The 26471-nt window shown below is 38.7% G+C and overlaps 1 protein-coding gene across 1 annotated transcript in view; it reads right to left on the reverse strand.

The window, feature by feature from the left end:
* Positions 1 to 2546: 2546 nt before the first annotated feature.
* ARHGAP15 (Rho GTPase activating protein 15) overlaps positions 2547 to 26471 on the reverse strand; it is a 590409-nt gene continuing 566484 nt past the window's right edge. The window contains exon 14 of the mRNA XM_045559125.1: positions 2547 to 2910. Coding sequence (XP_045415081.1) covers positions 2727 to 2910 — 184 coding nt within the window. The 3' untranslated portion in view covers positions 2547 to 2726. The remainder of the gene's footprint in view (positions 2911 to 26471) is intronic.

Here is a 26471-nt window from a genome sequence, read left to right on the forward strand (position 1 = left end):
TTCTTTGTCTGGCAAATTTTACCCCTTGGTCAAGATTAGATTTAAAAGGTTACCTCCCCGGTGAAGCCTCATCTGACTCCCCCATACACAACTGGTTATTTGGTCCTCTGTCAACCACTGAACTTTGTTAATATCTCTGTAATAGCTTCTGTTATGTTTGCCCATGCATTCAAAAATACCTTCTGAGCATCTCTATGTACATGGCTAATTTGTACTGATTGTGTATTGAAGTGTAACTAATCCTTAGGTGACTGTCTCCCTCACCAGACTGTGAAACTACAGAAGGTAGGATTATTTTACCTAATTTTATACTTGTATCATTAGCACCCAGATTTTTTCCTGGCTTAAACGAGGTGATTAAGCCATGCTCTTTGGCTTGCCTTGACTTCCTTATGGAGAATATCGATCAGTTTTATAAAATCTAACTTCTTAGTCAATCTAGTATACTTACAATCTCAGCTTTGCAACTTGCATCGGTTCATATAACCATTGTTGCTGTCTTTGAGATGTCATGGCATCTAATGACCTTTTGGCATAACCCTTTCTATGCCTTTAGTGTGACAAGTCAGATCCTGTGATGGGCACTTTGGCTCAGCACCTTGGAATGGTCTTTTCCCAGAGAGGAAACACGCTCTCTGATTAAATGCCCTTAGCAGGCAGGGACAGGACACAGCTGGGGTTTGCATCAGGCCAAATCCCCTCAGATTGGAAATCAAGAAGCTGGTGCTTTTGAAGATTATAAACCTGGAAAGCAGCAGAGACAAGGGGCTGGGAGTCCCTACCCAAAGCAGGTAGTGCCACTTTGGCTGTCACTGCTGCTTCTCTCTGGCTGGTGCTTCCAGAATAACTTTATAGAGGAACACATGTGAAGGGATAAGATTTTAGGGCTAGAATTACTAAATTCACTCTTCTTTCTTTCAAAAAGGGAAATAATAATGTCTTGGGGAAGACCTAATTGAGAATGTGGAATGGCATGGAAATGAGAAGGACTTGAAATAGAATGCCAGAAACTCTTGTTTCACGTCTCCATGTTTTTCTGAAAGGCATAATTACAACTTTACGTTTAAGAATTGCTTAAAGCTAGCAAGTCTGTTAGCTCACTGTTACTGGTGACTTTAGATCATGGGAGTCTGCCTCATGTGACTTTTCTTGGCTTTGTGGTATGTGTATCCATCCTACCCGGTGAAAGCACACTTCAGCATTTACTGTGGTTGCTTTTCTGTTCTCGGCCAACAGCCCACTTACTGGCGCCATTGCTAAAATGAAGACATTCAAGAGGGGCAAGGGAGCCCTCTCCCTCCTCAGGCAGCGCTGTGGCTGCTGGAGCTGCCTGCACATCTGCCCATCTCCTGAGCAGCCTCTCTCCCTCTCCTGTACACTCCCTCTCTGCAGACAGCCCATGCCTCTGAGCTCATTATTGCTCTAAGTGTTTGCTCTTGGATCCGTGCTTCGCGCGTTTTATTTACATGCTTTATTTTTCATTTTATGAGCAAATCGATAACTAGACTTACTCTTTATCGCACTGGATTAGTTTTATTTATTCCATTTGAATTTGATTAAAAAGCTGTCAAACATAAGTCTACATTTTTATCAGCAGAATACTTTCATAAAACCGGTATGAGATGTGTTCAGCTAGAACATACTTTTCAAAATAAAACAGTGTTTGATATATTCTAGACAGTTACCCTTTTGTTTATCCATGACAACTGAAACTAACCATCAAATGGATAAAGCAATCCAAGTCTAGTCAAGTAATCCTTAGGGCATATGAAAAAAAGCCTTTTAAAAAAGTTCTTTCTAGATGGATTTAATGTAATTCACCAATAAAGCATCCTCAGAAGCATAATAAAAATTCTACATAAAATGACATAGCCAGGGAAAAGGAAGATATACAGTTTGATGAAGATTCAAAATGGATGTTAACATTAAAAATGAGCAGTCATGCAATTCCTGTATAATATAAAGATCAAAATTACAGGGCACTAATTTTGCTTCCAATTTATAAGATAGTAGTTTATGGGACTACAAATAGTATTTATAAAAAAACATATCCAATGGCATGTGCTTTGAACTGTCATTTTTCTTCAGAAAAATTGCCATTCAACATTGTTGTATTTGTAAATTTCACCATATAGCACTGAGAATAGCTGGACTATATTTACATATCCAAGAATGTTCTGGAAAGATAAAATATGTCTGTTTTGGTTGAGAATTGGATATCCTTCATTCTATTTGAAAATTATTAGCTTCTACCTTCCCACCTCTTTTAGTTCTACCTGTGTGCTAGGAGGAGTATGTGGACACACCTAAGGCAGCATGGATATTGAGAAGGTGCACATGTGTGCACACGTATCCATACTCTCAACCACACTCATACTCATGCATCTGCATATACACAACCACACCCCAGGTGCCCTGGAGCAGCATTAAGACAATTTTTGGGTATGTGCTGTGCTCCGAACATTAATTCATAGCGTGAGGCATGTATGATGTGCGCCTAAAAGGAACAGCACTGAAAGGGTTAATGTAGAACACATATAGGCAAATATTGTCAATTATTTTATTCAAATGTTTGGAACTTAAACACAAAATCATCATTAAGTTTTCACAAAATGAGGCATCTGTCGCTTGAAAAGAAAAAAATATTTCAGAAATATGTTTACAGAAATGTAAAAATATTAGGCATCAAGACAGATGTGAACATATTCAATAACTTGTCTTGTCTGTCAGTCTTCCTCCGAGCCGAAGATCTTACTGTACTCGCTCAGCATGAGCTCAGCTATCTGATTTTGGTAGACCATGTGGATCGCCATGTTCCCTGTTTCATTTTCAGCTCGCAGAAGGGTGGGTCCAAATACAATCCCTAAGCTCTGGGTGGACATGAGGTTCTTGGAGGCCCTGGCCACTATCCTGTGGAGAGAAAGAGACGGGGAGAAAAAGATTCCATTGGAATTTGAAGTGAAATTGTGGATACTTTGGAATTATAAAAAAATTTTCTTGTTCAGGAAAAGCTAACTTACAACACTATTTAATCATCTTCCCTTTGTACTTTATTATATGGAAATAAAAACTATGACTTTGGGGGTAAGGATACTTTGCCTTGTCTAACCTTTTACTCCTATAGTACCTGGGCATCATGGGTACTCAATAAGTGTTTGTGAAATGGATGAATAAACAGATTAAACAGCAAAAATTAATGTGGAGTTAAGATTTAGCCTTTGAAATGCTTATAGTCAATGGAGGAGACAAATGAGACAGGAATAAAATATATAAGAATCCAAACAAAATAAAAAGAACAATACATGCATAATTAATAATCAAAGGTAGACATAAGGACTGAGAAAAATTTAAGTTTTTAGCAATTAGAGTGTTCCTGGAAAATGCTAACTGGAATATGTTTTATAGAGGAGGTAGGTTCTGAGACATTTATGTGCATGGCAAAATTCTAAGTGTCTCCATTCATTTGGACAGCCAGTTTACCTTACGCTATGATAAAATGCAGAATCCTATAGCCCTGTGGTCTCCAACCCCTGGGCCACAGACCAGTGTCGATCCGTGGCCTGTTAGGAACTTGACTGCACAGCAGGAGGTGAGTTGCGGGAAAGTTAGTGAAGCTTCATCTGTATTTACAGCCGCTCCCCATTGCTCACATCACCGCCTAAGCTCCGCCTCCTGTCAGATCAGCGGTGGCATTAGAGTCTCATAGAAGCATGAACCCTTCCGTAAACTGCACATGTGAGGGATCTAGGTTATGTGCTCCTCGTGAGAATCTAATGCCTGATGATCTGAGGTGGAGCTGAGGCAGCGATGCTAGCACTGGGGAGTGGCTGCAAATACAGATTATCATTAGCAGAGAGGTTCGACTGCACAATAAATGTAATGTGCTTGAATCATCCCCAAACCATCCCCTGCCCCAGTTCATGGAAAAATTATTTCCATGAAACTGGTCCCTGGTGTCAAAAAGGTTGGGGACTGCTGCTGTAGCCTTAGCGTAGGGAAAGAATCCCACTGGAATCAAAGAAACGTTTGCTTGTGTGAGGACTGTGTGGAGAGCTGCAACACCAACGCAACATTAGGATTTGGCTTTATGAATGGCAATGCCTTGCTTGTTTCACGCAAGACTCCTGAAAAGAAAATAAAGCCTCATCCTAAAAATGGAGACTTAAAAAAATAATGCTTGTTCTTACAACTGAAGCCTACTTGGTTTTATATTAAAATTCAGAAGAGTGGGGTTATAGTGATGGTAAGGAAATAAGGATAGCCTATTGAAGGACAGGGTGCTATGAAATGCTAAACTCTTCACTCTGCCAGACATCCCAACCCAAGGGAAATAAATGTGTAGAGAATAAAGCAAGGCAATGGAACTCATTACAAGACAGCGAGGTCTCTGGCCTCAGAGCTCAGCATGGAATGTTGTTGAGTTGGTTGGACTTTTTAGAAGAGTCTGTTTGGCCTATGTGGGTCTATACGGCTCTGAATCACAAGAAGCAGGAAAACTTGCATTACAGGGGTCCTCCCATCCTTGGGGGATACAATCCAGGATCCCCAGTGGATGCCTAAAACTGCAGATAGTCCCGAACCCTACTGCCAGCAATTAGAACACATTTCTGTTCCAGTCTTCCGCTCACAAATGTAATACTATACCTTTTCCATTTTTGCTAAGCACTTATCACGTGTTGTGGCTGTAATTTTTGCAGTTTGAGGTGCAACAGCAAAACTAGGAAGAAATTCCTTTTCCCTCTTCACAATCTCATGGATGGAAGATTCGCTCTTACCGTAGATCTTAGCAACCTCAGCAGACAATTTTTGTTCTCATTAAGTCAAGAATTTTTCCCGTTTTTGCTTAAAGGAAGCACTTTTGAGTCCTTATTGGCATACCTGGGTGGCCAGCATCAGTACTCTTGTCTCTGGGGACACCATAAAGTAAAATGAGGGTTCCCTGAACACGAGCACTGCCACGCGACACTGTGACAGTCGATCGGATCACTGAGCGGACTAAGTGACTGTCGGGCGTGTGCAGCGTGGGTATGGGGAACAAAGGGAGGCTAAACGTCCCAGGTGGGAGGGTTTGTCACGCTCCTCAGAACAGTGCGCTGTTTAAAACTTATGAGTTGTTTATTTCTGGAATTTTCCATTTTGTATTTTCAGACTGCAGCTGACCTCAGATGACGGAAGCCTTAGAAAGCAAAGCTGCAGATAAGGGAGGACGGCTGTTTTTCTTTCCCTTCACAAACCTGAATCTCTGAAGAACCACTTCTGCGACCACAAGGCCACGCCTTCCCTCTCCTGAAAGAGACTGAGAAGGGCAAAGGCCACATGTGCGCTGACTGGTACCTGCCCAGGGCACAAGCTCCTGGCATGCACTGTGGCCAGCAAAATGTACTTGGCCTGACCGATGTAAAACATAAACAACAATGGCCACAAGCATTATCATCATCTCATTTAATCAACATAACAATCCCATGAAGTAGCTTCTATTATTAAGCCTGTTTAACAAATGAGAGCACTGAGGCATGGAATGGCGACACGGCTGAGGTTGCACAGGGCTGAGGTTCAGACTCGAGCAGTCTGAAGCATCACTGCCCTGCGTGTCTTATGACTCCAGGGCCTAATGACTGGGCTGAATTTTCACTCTGCCACCCTCCATGTGATTATGAGATTCATTGTAAGAGGGTCTGAATTTGCATTCCTCACTGTGGAATTGTGATTGACAGTCCGGTTATAGTAGGCTTCTTGTAGGCAGAATGACTCTCAAATTTGGATTGAATATTCAAGATATTCGGCCTCCCACTTTCCTTTTTCTTCTGCTTTAAATGGAGAGCGTTTGCACCTGTGAGCACTGTTGGCATGGCTACATTTCTGGAAGGCATTCTCATATTTTTAGAGTGTCAGTGAGTTATCTGAGACTTCAAATTTAAAGTTTCCTTTGGAATCTAAGAAGCTATCTATGCCACTTTGCTACTTCATTTACCAAAAACTGGTTGAATGCTTTAAGCATCCTCCTACCTGTAGCATGGGCAAATGCAGCAGGCCTTTGCTTTTCTTTAACATGCTGATTTATCTCAGTTGAAGGTCTCTCCTGAGCCACTCCCAGACATGCATATTGTAAAAGTCATTCATTAGAAGAAGATTCATTATAAAGGAAAATATATGCTTTTCTCTTTTGGTTTTAAATTAATCCGTTTTTATAATAGTAACTCCTTCACTGTCTCCACCACAATAAAAAATTGTTAAAGGCAAATATGGAGAAAGATAACATAAAGAATCAATGGAGTATCTATGAGGGGAAAGTTGCTTTAACAACTTTATCCATTGGAAGCAAAGGTCTAAATTGGTAAGATTCATCTAGCAGAGAACAGGGCTCAGAGATCATAGGCCATGGAGAAGACAGAATCAAAGGCAAGAGAGTACTGACGTGTGAAGGCAAATGGTCTCTCTAGGGCATCTTGGCCAACAGGGTAGTAGAAGAACATTATCAGGACCTGGAGTCCAGGGAGCCTGAAAGGGGAAAGGATGAGGTAAAGATAGACTGAGGATTGGACATATACTATAATTTCAGTTGGTGGCAGGGACAGTGAAATTTAGGCTAGCTGGGAGCCCAAACTGAGTCACACCCATAAAGGTGAGGCTAGAAATCAAGGTGGGGGTGGGTGTCCAAGAGCTGACTGCCGTCAGGAGGTTATGGGGTGGAAGCTGGAAGAGGGCTATAGCTTTGGAGGAACTTGGGTAGGTGGGGGGTAACCCAGCTCTCCTGGGGGTACCAGAAAGATACAGCTAGTTGGTGGAGCTCTGGCCATTAGGAAAGAACAAGAAGGTTGGAATGGGGCTAGACTATTTTTTTCTATATGTTTCTCCAGAGTTTGTTATATTTTTCCTGATCAGCAAAAGGCCTGGTCTTAGAATCCAGAACCAGGTCAAATCTAGAGGAAGGACCGAGACTGTAGTTTACATAGAAGGAAGAATCAGACGCTAGAGCTGCATGTCCAGGTTCCCCTTGTGGGAAGGCTTCTTTATCCTACCTGGTGGGCTTCATCACAGGAGGGGACTCTTGTAATGAATTTCTGCCAATGTATCAGTTTCCTAAATTTCCTGTGGACCAATGTTCCTTTTGTGCCTTTATGCATGTGTAAGTATGGAATATTCATTCCACCTCAAATCTGTACCCTTTGTGTCCATTTCTCTGCATGCTTTCCATTTGATTTTAATAAAACTCTAAATTATGACTGCTTTAAAATAATCTTATCATAAGTAAAATTTTAGAAATAACACAGTTTAGTGTTCTTGTTATATTTGCATTACTGCAGGTTAGATTTTCTTGGCAGCTTGGAATTTTTTTTCCTATGTTGGAAAAATTAAATTACTTATAATAACTTTTAGAAAATTCAAATGTAATTAAGAAAGAAAGTTAATAAGAAAATATAGATGTATATTATGTAGAATATATGCTATCTTGTTTATTCACTATTACAAAATGTGTGCATGTGTGTATATATATCTCTCTCTATATATATAAATTGGCAATTTATTTTTTGAATATCAACCAAACAGTAGATAGTGTGTTAAGAAATCAGTCTTTAGTTTAGAAAAGATGGTGAGGGTGAAGACCAATTTGGGGTAGAAGTCACCAACTATGGAACTATATGATTCATGTTGACAGGCAAATATATTCTCATATTAAAGTTTAAATTAGACTAGACCCCTTCCTAATAGACAGTGGGGATAGACATGTCTAGCAAAGAAGGCCCCCAAATGAGGATGTCTGGGGAAAATGTATTAATGCTCTTATAAACTTCACCATTCAAATGTGAACTTATATAATCCCTACCTCGCTAGACTACTAAATGGTTAAGTGGTTGATTTAGAACCACACAGGGAATCAACCACAATTTCAAAAATATAGTTAGAATACTATCCTGCAAAATTATTTATATCTCTTTTTTTTTTTTACCTCACATCGATAGATATCATAATTTTCACTCTTACTGTGGGGACCAGCTGGGCATTGCAAGTGCCATTATTTCTGAAGGCTTCAACTAGTAAAACATATGTAGAAGAGAAACATAGGCTACTGAAAGAAATAAAATCCCTGCATGGGGAAAAAAATAATTCAATCTCGTATCTAAGATGGGAAACTCTCAAAAACAATAAGTTATACTTCCAGTAGCTTAAACTATAGCTGAGTTGTATTGTTGGAGGGGAGGATCTAACCCAGAAACCATATAGTAATACATTTTTTTACCATGGGTTTGGCAATACCTTTCATTAAAATGGAATCTGCAAAACATCATTTCTGTGATATGCTTCACAAAAAATGGCATTCCAAAGTAAACGTTTTGGAGAAAATTGTGTGCCATTTTTTTCTTCTTAGACATTCACAATGCGCAGAAGTATAATAAAGGCTCTGAGAAGTCCTGCAGAAAAATATCCCTGCTCATCTTTGTTCAACTTGTGTCTTCCCTAAATTACTTGCTTGTCATGTGGTCATACACAGATCCTCTTTCCTGAGTAACACTGATGACTGTATATTAGGCAATGCTTCTCTAGAGTGCGTTTCTAGGGGCCTCCTATACATGTCTCAAAATGTAGATTTTATCCTCCTATGCCGCCCTGGCTTCACAGTTCTGTAGCAACTGACTCAGAAAGAGGTCAGATTGTGTTCACTTCTGGCTAGTTCCACCCCTCTGGTAGGGCTGAGATTTCATTAGCCCTTAAACTCCATGACAGTGTTGTAAATTTTGAGCAACAATTTAACCGGTTTTCAGCAAGGAACTAAAAGAAACTCCCCTTTATGACAAAACAAAGCCTAAAAGGCAAAAGAACAAATCTGAATGAGAAAAGTAAGAGCAAAGACACAGTTGAGAGACTAACATACAGTGAATTTGTACGTGAGCAGGAAGGTGCAAAAACATTTAGATCTTCTGTCCATATTTGGGAATTCTTCTTGATGTGTGTTTGCTCACCATTAATTTACACTCAAGAAATCCTTATAGCAAAAATATCTGATTCTAAGCAACATGAAGAGCTCAAAGTTTAGTGCCTATGAATGCTTAACTGATAGGCAAAAAGAACCCAAACTGCAACTCTTTTGAGAAAGGCTATTTATTAATACTGCTTAGTCTAAGATAATCAGACAAAAATAATTATGACTTTATGAATTTGTTCACGAAGTAGCACTTCATTTATATTCATACTAAAAGCAATTCTTATACTGCTAAGTAAAATTCAAGTTTACAAAATCTTAAAATGAATAAGAATTCATTTTTATGGCAAGAGCTAAAAAGTGATACATAGTTTACAGCATAAAAAGAAGAAACGTCAGAGCTACCTTTTGTCAGGCCTAAATGAAAGGGGCAATGATCCATCAATTTAAGTTTATTTTAGAAACAATCTATAATCCAGTGCTACAGATGTTGGACCCCAGACAAAAAAAAATTCCTCTCAAAAAAGCCTTATGCTGGGTAAGTTTTTCCAGAAATGAGCTGAATTGCTAACTCAAATAAATTTCTTAGTTGAGTAAAATCATAGCCAAATGACTCAAACTGAAAGAGAACTTTACTATAAAACTAAAAATTAATGCTGAATTAAGAAGACCAAAGCATTTAATAATAGCCCAGCTCTAAACAGATTTATGGATGCAAACTTCCTTTTAAGTTTGTGCTTTGCTGTTACCATAGTGACTTGCAAAGCATGCTGAAAGCCACATAATTGCCCGCAGGACAACTCTCAAGTCACGGAGGTGTGTTAGAAATGTTCCCCTCCCTATCTATGGAATGCTGTCATTTTCCAAGACACATAACTTTCGGATGCTTTTACTTGAATGAGGAGAGTGTGGTGGCAAATGTATTCCTGCCATCAGGTCACACCTGGCTTGCAAAATATAGCTCAGCCACTGCATGTGAAATGCTAATTGTGACTTTGACCACTTAACTGAAGAGAGGCTGTTAAAAATAGAATAAATTTTCAATATGCTCAACTTATGTTTCCTATGTGCTATAACTATTTTGGGGGGGATCCATGCTAACCATATGTTTGCCTACCCTCAATTTGCACAAACTATACTGTTATCTACACTGGCCTTTTTATAAGATTGGGGACTTACAGAAATTCTACCTTTTTTAAAGTTATAGTTGTAAGTCAGAAAAATTTTCAAGTATTGCAAAAGCAAGAGAGCATTCGCAAGTGTTTTTACATCTAACATTAGTGTGTTTCAAGGTGGTCATTCACAGATAATTTAGCCATATTTTTGTATGTCAGTTTATAAAGCCATTGGTTTAAACTAATTGAGAAGTCTTCAATTTTATACCTAAACATCAGATCATTATTATTTTCCAAAATGAGTTAATAACTATCATCCTACATGGGAATTATTGCTATATTCTGACATTTTTGCTTTTGAATAATCTTTAAAGCCACGTGTATACAATTCTCTGAAAGCACATTATAGAAAAGGCAGTTGCATGTTGATAGCTAACATGGCTTGATTCTTTGCATTTATTGAACCTCATTGCATTAATTTCAATACAGAAGATTGAAACATTTTCAATTATTCACTTTTTTCATATTTTTATTGACTGGATGTTATAGAGATGTTCTAAAGTATCTTTAAAGCAATATTGAGAATATTTAATAAGATGTGACGATTAAAAAATAAAAAAATGCATTGCCCATAGGCATGAATTAATAATTTATTTCTAGTTGGAATATATATTCTGCAAGGTGACAACAACCACAGATAAAATGGAATATCAGAGCCAAACCCCTGACATAATACATAATATCAAAAAGGAACATTAATGTACCACCATAACACTCCGAAATAAAAAAAAATTTAGAAATGAGACTAGCAAAACTCACTAGTTTAAAATGAAAAAGAAGAAAAGTTACTATTTGTTGAATCCCTTGTATATGCTAACCACTGTGCTTCAAATATATCACAATTTTTAATAGCAGATTTAAAAAGCAGCTTTGATTTCTTTTTTCTGATTATAAAGTAATACATTCTATTAGAGAAAATTTAAAAAGGTTAGAAGAGTATAGTGAAGAAAAATAAACACTGGCAATCCAATGTAACCATTTATTCATTCATAAAAATCTATTCAGTACCTACCGTAGGTTGGACAGTACTCTGGATGTTGGGGATAGTGCAATGAGTAAAATACACAAAAAGTCCCTACCCAGATGAAGCTTACAATCTAGTGGGAGAAACAGACAACGAACAACACACTAGTCAATGTATAATCTGATTTCAGGCACTGAGGTACTTCAAGAAAAACTGAGAAGAGAAATAGTTCTTCCACTGACCCTGGGGAGCTTTTTGAAAATCCCGATGGTCTGGAATCCATCCTCAGAGATTCTCATTTACTCAGTCTGGGCAGGGGCAGGCTGCTCCCATTTTTGAATAGCACCCAGGTAATTCTCATGAGCACAGAGTGGTGGGAAGCGCCACATGGGAGCAGACAGGGTTCTCAGGGAAGCCTTCTCTAAGGGAGATTTGAGCAGCAGCCTGCTAAGGTGCACATAGCAGGGGAAGAATTCCAGGCAGGGAACGGTGGTTCTGGGAATGGAGAAGAGCATACGTAGTCTAGCTGGAGGCCAGGGAGTGAGGGGAAAGAGGTAGGAAACACTTGGGGGCCTTGATAAAAATTTGGGATTTAATGACATGTAATGGGAATCAATTCTTGGGTTTTGAGCAGGAGAATGATACTACTAACATTTAGAGATGATATTAATGTTTGTATAATTTATCTACCTACAGATTTGAGAAAATGCACTTTTTATAATTTTGTATCCGGCATTTTCCACTTCTAACATGAGTAATTGCCATTTCTTATGTATGTAACATATATCATTTAGTCATTACCTTATATGGGACAGAATGAGTTGTACCTTATGATTTCTTAGCATAAGTGAGATTGATAAATGAAAAAATCTTTCCACATACCCTTCCTCCATATTTTGGAGTATTTCTTTAGGCAGTGGTCTCCAACTAGGAGCAATATTGCATCCTTCTCCCCCACTCACCCCCACCTCCTGCAGCCCCTGAGGCATCTGGCGATATCTGAGGACACGTTTTGATTGTCATGACTGGGTGGGGTTGGCAATTGCTACTGGCATCTAGTGGGTACCGGCAAAGACTGCTGCTAAACATTCTACAATGCACAAGATAGCCTGGGACAACAAGAATTATCCAGCCCCAAATGGCAATTGTGCTGTTGTTGAGAAACCCTGCCTTAGGGTAAAATAGTAGAAATGTAACAATTAGATCAATGGCTCTTAAACTGTACCACCATGATGATAATTTGGAAGGTGCATTAAAACACAGGTTGCTGGCTTCCACCCCCAGATTTCTGATTGGGCAAGTCTAGAGAGAGACTTAATAAACTGCATTCTTTACAAGTTCCCAAGTAGTAGTACTAATTCTGGCCAAGGACCACACCTTGAGAACTAGCACTGGATCATTAAGTTATGGCTCCTCTTCTCTTAAAATATGATAACATGTGGGAGGATCTATTAGTCCTGTTACCATTATTATCATTTGTTATTATTCTTTTTAAAATAATTGCCATAGGCAAAAGATGGTCTGTCATTCTTTGAATTTAAGAAATGGGGAAATGAAGAAGTTAACAAAAATAAACAAGCAGTCATGTGTATTTTTTCTTCTGTGAATATCTTCTGCCCTTTTTACTATGAAAATGTATAATTTTATGTTTGTGTATTTAACCTATCTTATTTATTTTGTAGAGCAAAACTATTGCATAGTCTTTGACAAATAATGTACTAATCAGAAGGATCTAAAGCAAAAGTAAAAACCTACCCTGTTTTCTAGTTAAACTCCTTTATAACTATAATTAACAGATGGGTGTTCCTTCTGGATGTGTTTCTACCCATCTATCTATCTACCTACCTATCTTTATATATATATATATATGTATACACACACATACACACACATATATGTATATATATAATTTTTTTCTTTTTAAAAAAGATGCAATAAAAAATACATAATGTTCTATAATTTGCTTTTTCCCCCTTAACTATATATCATGGGCATCTTTCCAAGTCAGTACATATAAAAATACCTCATTCTTTTTTAAAAGTTGTTACATTTTATAGTATGGAAATACCTTAATTTATTTAACCATTCCCCTGCTGGTGGGCTTTTACGTTGCTTCTAATTCTTTGCTATTACAGACAATGCCCTAATAAATATCCTCTTCTATACGGATTTCTAAGTTTTAAATGTATTAAGAAGAGTAAATTTTCATTATTTTTGTTGCACATACATCTCCCAGTGCTTGTGTTCCTTAATTTTATTTACTTAAATTCTAATGTAGTCATATATACTACTATTTCTTTTGGAATTTCTACTATTTTTTTAAAAATGATAAAATCCAGCCATTTAAAGTAATCAGATAAATATCAAAGTTTTCTGCTAGTTTTTTAAAAAATGATTTTATTTTTAAACATATGCCTTAATTCATCTTAAACATATTTTAGTGTGGGAAATTTGATGGTAACTTAAATTTATTTTTTTCCTAAAGGCTAGCTAATTTCCCCAATAACATTGGTTGAATAGACTACCATTCTCTACTGATTTGTGGTGCTACCTTTTCATGCAGTTTCCTACACTCAGCTACACACACCCTGGTATTCTTGTGCTGATAATGCCAGTGTATTCTGGACCAGTACTTTGCTGTTTAAATCACTATGTCTTTATTATGTATTAGGAATATTTCTCCTCTCATTTTTTTCTTTTTTTTACCAAAAGGAAAGGAAAAATTTCAGATGAACTTTTTCAGATGAACAAAATTAGCCTGAGAAAGAGTGAATAATTTGATCAAGGCCACACAGGGAGTAAGTGGCAGAGCCTAGATTAAGATGAAGATCTTTTATTACTCTGGGATGTGAATATTCTTTCTGCAAATAACTAAGATCCAAGAATTTTGAGTTTGAAATCAAAGGGCTTCTGAATGGTGAAGACCTGAGACTGAGGAAGACTTGGGAGAGAAGTGAGTCAGAGTCAGCAAGCAGTCTCGAGCGAGGTATTTTGATTGTCTTAATCACATAATTCACATCCAAGGACATATCTGCACAGATGAGAAAGGTATTCAGATGGAAGAAAAACCAAACTAGTATGTTTTTAAAAATTAAACTCTCCCATTATTCTCCAGATTCACAGTTTTTAAACTTCTGAAGGCATTTATTTTTCACTGTGAACGTAAATATTAGCAAAATGATTGAGAATTTCAGTTATGGTTTCTTTTAGGTGTTTGCCCTCAAGTTTTAAAATGGTTTCAGCAGTAAAAGAAGTCTTAATTTTTATTCCCTGAGCTCTACTGATATACCAATAACCAGGGATAATATCAACATCCTCGGAAGACGTTGCTCTGCATTTAGGGGACAAAGGCTAGAAAATATATTACACGTTGGTAGTATTTTTAGAAAGAAAAAAATTATAAGACTGTCATTATTCTCTACTTGAATTTGTCCAACAAAGCAGTTTAAAAACTAGTATGTCTTGGTAACATTTTATGCAGAATATTGAATGCTGTGCATGGATCAGCATTAATTAAACCAAGCAGAATAATGCACCTAATTATAAGATATTAGTGGAAAATAGAGAGCTTAAATATTTGCCTTGTGATGTTAGCTAAACCTAAAAGGAATCCTTTCAGTATGCAGAGTCAGAATTCCCAACTTCTTTCTTCATATAGGTGAAGAGAAGAGCTACTTCACTTCTCATTAAGGGTACCTACATAAAATCCTCAGATGTTCTCTTGAAAATTGTCTCTTTGTTTAAATAAGGGTCCCAGAATAGCTGAAAGAGAATCAGTTGCAATTTGGGTACCATCATGCTTAATTTTACTTTTTCAGGAAAAATAAGTTCTAGATACTTTCTTTAGTGACTTGACTTCTTAAAAATTTTAAAAAAAAATTTGAGACAAGACCTCTCTGTTGCCCAGGCTGGTCTTGAACTCCTGGGCTCAAGCAATCATCCTGCCGCAGCCTACTGAGTTCCTGGAGCTACAGGCATGCACCACGGCACCTGGCAGTGACTTGACTTTAAGAGGGACACTGTAAAACTAGCGAGCACCAAGGTGAATGTGCCCAGCAATGTGTCTCCTAACTGGAAAAGCACAGGACCTAAAGGTATTTGGTTTGTAGAAAAGAACAGGTAGTGAAGCCACGATGGCTGATTGCAAAAAGCAACGATATGGAAGAAAAAGTAAACTTCCCTCTTGTAATTCAGCTGTTGGAATTGGCCCAGAGACCAATTTTACCTTCATATGAAGAATTAGTGTTGTGAAAATAGAAAAGGCTGCTTTAAAACAGTCATGGATTCACGTTTACTATAGAAAATTTACAAAATGCAGACAAGTCAAAATAAGAAAATAAAAATCACAATTCCTCCACTACTAAGATTTGGTATAGATTTTTTCCCTATATATACTGGAAATGTACTGAAAGTGTCTATCGAGGTTATTAAATACTTTATATATAAAAAGGTGGAGTTCCCCATCAGAAGTATTCAGGCAGGATATTTGCAATTCCTGTATTGGATGGTAGGTTGAATGACCTTTGGAGTGTGGTTTGGGCTCCCAGAGTAATGACGAAAGAATGGACATTCTGGGAAAGACAAAGTATCATTCGAGACGAGACGGGATAATATATAATAACCGAGGTTTCTTCTCCACCCTTCCTTGTACCTCTTGGCTTTCCTCAAGAGTCAGTCAGCAGCATTTATAGCCTCAGTGGGGGGGGGGGTGATACAGCAGAAAAGCAGAGAAAGTGCTTTTGATTTTTGCAAGGCAGGGCATTTGAATTGCAAAGGATTATGCCTTTGAGTTTCAAAAGCCTAAGTGCCAAAGGCCTCAGAGCTGCAGCCAGCTATGGCCTAATCAGTAAATTGGAAGGTAGATGAAGAGCCAGGCTGCTCTGCTGCCAGACTAGAGGAAGATTTTCCAGACCAGGGGAGGGAGAGTCACAGAGAGCCGAGACTTTGGTGAGGTCCCATGGAAGTGGCCCAGTCATAAGTCCTTCCTAATCCCCTTCCCTGGGTGTGCAGGCTGTTAGAGGATTTGAGGATCCTGAGATCAGACAGACCCATGGTCTTCTCCTTAGGGAAAACCTAGTAATATGGCAAGATTCCTGAGATTTCCATGCCCAGTATACCGGGAATGGTTAGGTAGAAAATGCTGCCTGGTATATCGAGGCAAAGGTGGCCTCTAGTAGCTTCACAGAGAACCCTAAACAGTTACTGAGATTGAGACCTGGGGTTGGAAGTTGGGGATGATGACTGAAAATCAGATAGGAATGAGGACCAAGAGCTAGACACTTTCTACCCTGCTAATCTGCTTTAATATCATTCTTCAGTGGAATGTAAATGCCTTAAGCACAAAGACTTTGTTTTTGCTTTGTGCTGTCTCACTGGACCAAGACTAGTGTTTGGCTCGTAAGTACTAGGTGCTCAGTAAATATGTCGAAATACTGTGCCAATGGATGGATGCCCTTCCTACCTCCAAATGCTCAGGCTGTACATAACCCTCCAGAACTAGAGACAACCCCGGGAAAAGTCTAGAAGACAGTTTGAATTGACTAAATTCAAGTTATTTAGACTAATAGGGCCTTGAAAGAGAAACTAGTTTCAATCATAGCACAATAATTACATTTCTTGCAGACCTGAGTTTCATATCCACTCTGAGAGGACAAGAACATGAAGGCACAGAGGAAGAGAGCTAATATATCCTGAGAGCCTGCTAAGGGCCTGCAATCGTGCATGGTGCCTTTCCTTCCCTTTACTATCTGACAATGAGTTTCCAACATGTACCCAGTTTGAACAAAACTGGTGAGAGGAGTTTAGAATAGAGAACAATTTTTATCTGATTTATACTACAGATGGTGCGAAGATAATGACACCATTTTGGGGGGGCATCTAAAATTTGACCATCAAATTCTATTTTTGGTAAAATCCTCGATGAGTCTTTAGAAATACAAACACTTTCAAAAGGTGTACAATACTTTGCTCAAGGAAGGAAAATCATTTATTTTGCTTTCACACGTATGCATTTATCATCTGTACTGTACTGGAGGAATGAATCGTGCCAGTTTCTGCATATGTCCTTGTAAATATGAATGCTGGGCTAACTCATGATGCTAGAGTCCAGCACATTCCATGTTGTAAGAAGTTCTATAACATGAAATGTCTCATGTTTTAGGGACCACTATCAAACATTTATCAAGTCTTTGAAAAGAGACTCAGTCTACAGGCTGCTAAGGGACCATTCCTACATTTATCCATTTGATAATGAGGGTGGCTGCTTTGGATGCAGAGATGGGCCAGTCAGCTCCCTTTCAAGGAAGGACTTCCTGCCTAGTTGCAGGGTTAGCAGATGGCCTTTACCTGTCTTCTCCAGGGTTTGCCTCAGTCCCAGTGAGCTGCTTCACTCAAAGCCACTGACTGATCCTACAGTGTAAGACTGGACCATTCTTGCCCACTGTGTGACAACTTTGACAGGCTCCATGTGCTCCAGAGCTCCCCATGGGGCTGGCAGAGGCTTTATTGGGTCTGCACCTTGGTTCAATTTCTTCCTCTGTCCAATCCTGTTGCCACCTTCTCTTTCTACAGAGCTTGAGCCTTCATAATACCCTGAAGACACTGAAATAATAGAGTCCCGGTAGCGGAGATTAACTGCTAGAAGCCAAGGAGGTGCAATTTTAATAACAACCAGCAGGGCTGGGGGGGGTAGCCAAAGGGACCTGATGCACAGAGTGTTATGAAGATGGTCACTAGAACATGACATCCTCAAGAGTAAAATAAACGGGCAGCCAAAGAAGATGCTCTCCTGTTTACATCATTGTATTATAATGACACATGTAATCACTGTGCTATAAGCTACTGCTGCTTCCTGGACACATAGGGCTTCTTGGGTCCAGGGACCAGCAGTCAAGGAACAGAGTCACTATGTAGACAGGTGTGATTAACACTGACCAAATGGAGGAGGTAGGATTGCTGTTACACAGTGGGGACAGGGAATGACACGTGTGGCACCCACATGCTCCACATGGGGCCTTCAAGTTCTCTGTTGCTCAGTTGTGATGGTTAATGGACAAGGTGGAAATCCCTGTCTGAGAAGATGTGGTGAACAGTAGCTCGGACCACTCATGGGGGAGAGTCTGGGGCACTGCATCAGATCAGCCACGTGACCGGCAGAGGCCGTAGCTGAGGTGAGCGGAATCTAGAATGGACAGTAGAAGAAGGAGACAAGGGGCTGAGCTCAGGCCTAGCTGTACTGCAGGGCTCTTACATCATCCTTCTAAAGCTTCTTCAAAAGTATTAATATCTCTCAGAGATAGCCCACATCCAGTGACCGATCTCAGTGAGTATATCGAAGCCAAGCCATCCCGGTCCACCTTGAGACAACTGTGATAGGCCCTAGGTGCCCTAGAGCTCCTGTGGGTGGCCAGGCTTTGTTGGGTCCACAGCATACTTTGACTTCTCTTTCTTTCCCATCCTATTCCACCTCTCCTTCCATTGATGCCATGTTAAAATACAACCTATGACAGTAGCCATGAGCTCTGGGAAACCAGAGAAGTTACCATAGAAAGAGAATTGGTTTGTGAAAGAGAAGACCTGAAATCCAATCCAGAGGCTAGGTTTGACCAGCCTTGTGCTCATGAATCATTCCCTTCCACTTGGAATTCATGCTGAATCACCAGCAAAGCTGGGGTAGAACCCTCATACTATATCTGTAGAGTACTTTATATTTTCCACAATTGTTCTGGTCAATCTAGGGCAGAGATTCTCAGTTCAGCCTGCATATTAGTATCATCTGTGGAGCATTCAAAGCCATATCAACGTCTGGGACTCATCCACAGAGTATCTGTCCCAAATGCCCTGCAGTGAGGCCTGGGTATTTTTTAAAAGCTCCACATGTGATTCTGTTGTACCTGGTGGGAGAGAACCACTGCTCAAGGGAAAAGCTGGAATCTCAGAATCTTAAGTGCTAGTTCTATATGTCCTGACTGTGTGTTCTTAGACACGCCTTAGCAGTTCTCTGAGCCTGAGACTTGTCATTTAGAAAGTAACTCAGTGGCCAAAATGATCTCATGGGTTGTTTAGAAGATTAAATAAAGAAATATATGTGAAAACCCTTTTGCAAACTATAGAAACAGTAATTTTTATTATATATGATTACCTTTGCTTCTGTCAATTGTTATTTGATAAACAAGGAAAGGGAGATCAGGACTCACTCACTGGTTTTCCATTCTGGCTAGAGCTTTTAAAGAAGAAAAGGGATTGTATAGAGATGCTGATGTGGTAGTTCAAGGTTGAGGCCCAGGACTCTGAGTTTCTATGAAGCTTCACAGATGAACCTGGTGTGCAGCCAGGGTTAGGGACTTCTTGGTTAGACAATCTGTCCAAAGTTCATATAACTAACAAAGTCAAAGAACAAGGACTCAACTCTCGACCTTTCCTTACCTCTCTAGAGTTTTATCTAGTATTGATATTATCCATGCTGAGTTTTCATTCATGTATGTACTTCTTATCATAATATTATATATGTTAGTCATAAAATATAATAATAGAGATAAAAGGGACTTTAAATTTAAAACATTATATAAATATAATGTGCTCTGATTATTAAATGTTAAAATAATTACTCCTATCCCATTAGAGCTAAATCATATGATTTGTGTGCTTTTAGTAAGTAAGGGGTGAAACTCTCTAGCTAACATAAGCTATTTTTAAGATTATACGAACCAAGCATAAATTAAACAACGTGACACCAAGGCTGAAATAATGTAAGCAAGCACCAAATGAAACATTTAAGTGAATTCAAAATAGAGTAATGTACTGTTACCTACTGTTATCCTATCTTGAACATGCTGACTTAATGTAGCACCGTGAAGGAAGGGAATGGAATAGAGACAGAGAGAAGGATAAATAGAGAAATGAAGATCATTTTAGTGTGATCATGACCAGGCCATTCATATTTCTCGTATAGCCTGGAAACAACTGCATATTTATTGGAAGCTGTGACCTTTAAATATTCCTTACTTGCAAAAAGACAAATATTCTAGAAGCTGGGTGTTAGCCTGTGGAGTCATCTGTCCTGCATGTTCTTCGATTGGAGGCTACTGCAGGCAGAGTGCAAACTGTAGTTGAGCAAACGTGTGACTTATTCTTTACATTTCTAGACTTTAGGGTAAGCTCTCTTTGACAGCTCCGTGATTTCTTTAACACAGCAAATCTTTAATCAGTCTAGATATGTTAAAATGTGATTTTTTACAGTGAATTGACCTGAGTTGAGTACTTGAGTTGAAATGTGTATTTTTTCCCTCTCAAAAGCTGACTTGTAGGGAGGAAAAAAATCAGATATTCTATGATATACTTTGCCTTAGTGACAAGATGTTTTGGGGGAAATCATCCAAGCTTGAAATAAAATCTTTATTGAAAGTAATTCTACATTCATGCCAGTCAGATACATTGTCGGATTAGACCAGATATCCCAGGGGAAAACTACGGGTATATGCACCAGGCAGAGTTGATTATTTGGACCTCCTGTCAGTTTTTAACTTCCTGACAATGGCTGAAGCATTCACGGCCGCTACAACTCTGTTTTCATCTTTATTTTGAGAGAAAGTTAATATACTTTACCTTAACTACGCCAAATGTACTGGAAAATAACCCGGTAATAAGATATACCCCGCCTACCCAGTGATATCTGTGTGTAGAGAGCATTTAGCTGTGCATTTTAAAGAAACAAATAGAAGCAGCAAATGACTGAAAGATATTGTGATTATTTTTTCTGCTTGAACTTTAAAATTTTCTTGGCAAAGCCTCCTGTGCGCTGCCTTAAAACCAGTGTGTATACATAATCATGGGGCCAAGTAAATGGCTTTCATTGTAAATTCCCTTCAAATGGCAGGGCGGCCCTTTTTCTTTTTTTTTCTATTAGAGTGATTCAGTTATCAATGTTATTTGGTGTCAAAAAGAAAGACACAGGTGTGCCAGGTGACATTTGTTTCCATTTAGAGAATCAACAACAGCTTCGGATGTCACTTTTGAAAAGGTCATAGAATTGCTTTTTGGACATAATTAACAGCGTAACCAAAGAAGAGAAAAAAAGGCATAATTTTAAATTTGGAATTATATTCTGATTCATGGTGAAAACAACATAGTGTAGTTGCAAAGGAAAGGAAACGACATTACCTTCAATAGATGTCTGATGATAACCACATTCATTTGAAAATTCACAGCTTAATTTCACAATTACCATCTTTTGGTTGCATATTCTAAACTTAACTGCTCTCATATCACCAAAGAACAGAAGCAAGAAGGCGAAGTGGCCTTTGTCTCGACTCAAGTTTAAGGACAGAAATGATAATTTAGTGTCATGTTGCAGATAATCACAACATATTCCCCCAGACAAAAAAATCTCAAGGTAAAAAGAACCATATTTCCTACCTGAGAAATGACTTGGTTGAAAAACTTAAAACTGAAGTTTAAAAAACTTTGTTTTTAAGTTAAAAAAAGACCATGAATGTCCTTTAACAGATGAATGACAAGCAAGTGCGGTATAGCCATACAACGGAATATGTTTCAGTGATAAAAAGAAATGAGCTACCAAACCATAAAAAGGTATAGGGTCATCTTAAATGCATATTGCTAAGTGAAAGAAGCCAATCTAAAAAGCTTACGTACTATACAATTCCAGGTACCTGATATTCTGCAAAAGGCAAAACTTTGGATGCAGAAAAAGATCAGTGGTTGCCAGAAGTTTGGGGGAAGGGAGCAGAGGATAAACAGCTGGAGTACAGGGGATTTTTAGAGCAGTAAAAATACTCTGTATGACACTATAACAGTGGTTACATGTTATCATACATTTGTCAGTACCCATTGTACAGAACAAAGAGTGAAACCTAATGTAAACTGTGGACTTTGGCTGAAAATATCTCAATACTGGCTCATTGGTTGTAACAAATATACCACACCAATGCAAGATGTTAACTACAGGGGAAACTCTGTGTGTGTGTGTGTGTGTGTGTGTGTGTGGTGGGTGGCGAGGAGGTATATGGGTATATGTACTTTATGCTCAGTTTTTCTGTAAACCTAAATCTGCTCTGAAAAATAAAATCTATTAATTAAAAAAAGTCAAAAAAAGTTAATGAAAGTAGATTGCATCAATTCAGGGTTCAGGGTAAATTGACCTGCTCACTATCCTTATGGCCACACACATCTGAATTATTTTGCACTTATATGACTACCATTTTTATTGTCACATCTATGCCAATCACAATACCCAGAACCATATTTAGGCATGTCTCTACAAGGAAGCCTTTAAGAATCATATTCTGATCACTTGCTTATTTGCTTTCTTGGCATTTAAACATTCAGATTGTATTACATTGTTGTTGACATGTTTTATTTTTATCTCCAAGTTATTTCATGCACATATGTTTTATCTCCCTCAATTAGATTGCAAAATCTTTGAATTGAGGTGGTGTGTTACCTTCAGCTTTATTCCTATTTCGTTTGCAGTGGAAAGTTTGGGCATTCTGTAACTTCTTGTCATTACAAATAGTTTTTGCTTTATGTGTGGCTGACAGGTTAATCTTTTCCTCAGCAGAAAAGGACTGGACTGAGCAGAAATGATGTACTCCCCCAATTTTTTCTATCTGCAGCCAGAACAATGCTGCCCACAGATACTCTACATATTTGTTTTCTCTTAAGTCCAGGAGGGAGAGCAAAGTTCATTCGGGGAAGATGTTGAGTCCTTTTCTATGTCATTTATCCCTGCTTTTTTCCTATCTTCTCCTTTTTACTTTCTTTGAAAAAAAAATTACAGAGGGGAAATGGAGAATATAATTTAGAAATAATACAACAATATCACGTAACATTTAGAGGTTTTTTTTTTTTTAAAGGGAATTCAGTAAGTGTAAAATATCATCTATGGATGCTCCATTTTCAAAGATTTTATGAGTTAGTGTGAAAATATTTTAGTTGGTGTCAAAAATAGAATGCAGAAGTCATGAGGTTGGTCTTGAAAAGTCTTGGTTCCTTACAGACAATGTCTACATAATTCAGATGAGAATTTATACAGAAGAGAATGTCTAACAACCCATTTTACTGACCTGGAGGATTGTGTGGCTATCCATGAGGCCAACTGACCCAGAATACCATAGGAACTTGGACAAAACAGGTGATTCGATGAAGAGGCTTTAGCCTCATTTACGGCATACTAGTTTTAATCACTGGAATGAAAGATCAACTCACACAGGGAAAGAGAAAACCTGGTTTTCTCTCCTGACTCCACTTTTTACTACCTGTAGGACTTTGGGCATTCAGTTAACCTTGCTCAGCCTCAGTTTCCTCATTTGGAACATCAGACAGTTGGGCTGGAGTATTTCTAATTTCCTTGTGCTACAAATCCCATTGTTTAACAATTTTAAACACCTTTTTCTTCCTCTAACTCGAAATAATTTGTAAGGAAAGTTGACAAGTGAGGAAACACATTGCATAGCCATCAATAGCAAAATAAGAACCCTGAAATGTAAGGGGTTTGTAGTAATCTATTGCATGTATATGTATATTTTAAATATGTATCTATATATACTTTATGTATTATACACAGAGTGTGTATCTTTTTCATAAAACATACATTTATTTACTAATATGAAGAATGAAATAGAAAGGCAGAAACTAGGGATTTTTAAGGAAACAAGACATGAGTCTCCTGTTCTCTTGAGAGCATAAGGTTGTATAGGTAGTCTGCATTTTTGTTTTCATAATACCTGCATTGGATGAAGGGACATGGCTGTAGCAGATGGAAGACACAGAGGTTTGCTTTACCTGGCTGATGGTGGCTGCTTGCTTGTAATGAAGGACTCTGAATTTGAAGCCGCAGAGCAAAAGGGTGATATGCTCAATCAGTAATGTCTACATGGGCTTGGGAATGGAGAATGGTGGCATATGTGCCAGGAATGTGCCATTCAGTGGAAAAGCAATTTCAAAAGGTAACCAAATACATCTACAGAAGTAATACAAGGTATTCTTGGATGAGAAGGAATCTGGGAACTGGAGAGGCAAACTGCTGGGGGGTTTGGAACCGTATACCCTTAAGTGAGCAGAGAAAGAAGGGAAAATTATAGCTGGGGTGAAGAATCAAAGTAGTGAATTTAGGAATATATTAGAAGTAATTTACAAAGGTAAATATTTGAAGCAGATTTTGGAAAATCCATATAAATGGGATATGTCTCGGTGATCCTTTCAGATTAGCACATACAGACCTGCCTCATTTAAAGAAAAAACAACCTTACTGTATTCACACCATGTATTTTAAAAACTCAGTTCCCAATGGATGTACATTCCCTCCCTCCCCATATTTTGTTGATTTTATAATCATGAAAAGATTAGGCCTTTCTGCGGTCATATGTGCATATTGAAGAGAGAATCTTAGAAAGGAAAAATATAGTCTCTCGATGATTAAAAAAGATCTACTAATGTCAGTTGTTAAGTGATAATTTTGTTACAATAATGATCATAGAGAAGGAAGATGTATAAGGCTGCTGAATAAAACAGGGTCAATGGATTCTCTGTGTTTTGTGTTTATACATTTGTACTCTTGTATGGCGCCTCACTGCAGTGCCTTATCTAGGAGGATTACTAATATGACAACACTCCTGATTTATTGGGGCTCAATTAGGTTAAACAGTTTGATTCATTTCAATTGGATAAAAAAACTCTTGTTGAATCTGAATTCTTGCTTTGCAATGAACACAAACTCACACTCATTATTACTTATGATGCTTTTCTTTATGGATGAAGTGCTTCTCAGCCAAGTGGTGGGAGTCACCCAGCTGATGGCCGTAAGGAAAGGCAAACACTGTCAGTAGAATAACATCCTTAGCCAAGTGTTTACGTTGGATACATATACAATGCAGAACTGTTCTTAACTAATGATACAAAGCTGGCCTCCCCAAGTCTCTCCTTTCGTATTATTCTTTGCCACCCATGTGTTGAACTAGATTTTCTCAGGACCTAAGCCCCACCCTAGAAGTAAGTTCTGCTTCTTTGCAAGCTGGATTTATTCTTTCAGGCTTCCAAGTGAACATCATACATCAAGTAACTGTGAGTTAGCTATAAATACAATTGTGATGTGACCGTTAATGCAGTTTCCCGAGGTGATTAATTTATGTACAGAGACTATCTTAAACAGTGAAATGATCTGGATAATTTGATATTTTTAAATATTATCCTTTATAGTCTTTTGTTTATATTTTCTTTCTGAATCTATCAGTTCATTCTATTATCAATAAAGTTTTTTTAACCCCTCTGAAGGCAGAGAGAACATCTAAACCTTCCTACTAAGAACTTTATTTTCTTTTTTCCTCTTGTTCCAACTTCCCTTGTTTTAGATTTTCTCCAATCTATTGTCTGGAATGTTTCCCTCAGTTTGCTGAAATCATGTTTTCCTGGCATTCTTCTGACCAGATATCCCCTTGATACGTGCAACACCATGCTGAAAGATCTGGCCAGTCGCTGGGACAGGGGAACAAGGCAGTGGTATGTCAGGAGTGAGGTGAAACCAGATAGATCAGAGAGAAGCGGGTGCAACTCAGAACATGGCTCTAGGGGCAGAGAAAGGCCACAAGAAAGAGTCAGTACTGAGGTGATCCTAAGAGACAAGGTGGTAAAGCCACTTAACAAAGGCCAAAGTCCAAAGGCAGAGGAGGAGCAGTATTTGCAGGAACACTGGGAGACTAAGTCAATGTGACACACGCAGCAGGAACTCCCTACTCTTGAGCAAGTAGCATGCCCCTTGGTAGAGGTGTCAACCTCTGAGTTTCCGCACCTGTCTGGGGAAGCTAATGTGTGTTCAGTCCTCTCCTTGTTCCACTGAAGTGTATGATCTTGTTTCTCCTGAGAACAACGTTATGATATAGGTACTATCGTCATTCCCATTTTAAAGACGGAAAACCTGAGGCTTAGGGAGGTTGCTCAGTGCCACGCTGAAATGGCTGTGCCAAGATTTACACCCAGGTCATCTGCATCTACACTCCGAACTCTTCCTGTGCTGCTGCTGATCTGTCCTTCCCAGGGCTCTTTTGGTTTCTTGGGTTGCTGTTCTTTTCCCTCAGTCACTAGTCTCTTCAGTTTCCAATCAGATATCCCTTGTCTCTATACCCAGAGCTCTGAGCCAGCCTGTCCCCCTCCTTCCCCCAGTCCCAGCTCACTTAACCCCAGCCTGGGTCACAGCCCCAGGCCCCTTGCTTTCCTGGCAGGAGAATAAAGACAGCTGGCAGTGAGAAAGTCTGTGAAGGAGAGTATGTGCAGTCGTGGTTATGGCTTTGCTGTCTGAGAACTCCCTCTGTCAGGGAACTGCACTGACTTCCCACACTTGCTGCATGGACAGATGTTTTCAATTATTATCACTGACAAGCCTCCAGGCCAGGTTTCTTTCTGA

Source organism: Lemur catta, chromosome 8 (assembly GCF_020740605.2).
Source record: "Lemur catta isolate mLemCat1 chromosome 8, mLemCat1.pri, whole genome shotgun sequence".
Lineage (NCBI taxonomy): Eukaryota > Metazoa > Chordata > Mammalia > Primates > Lemuridae > Lemur > Lemur catta.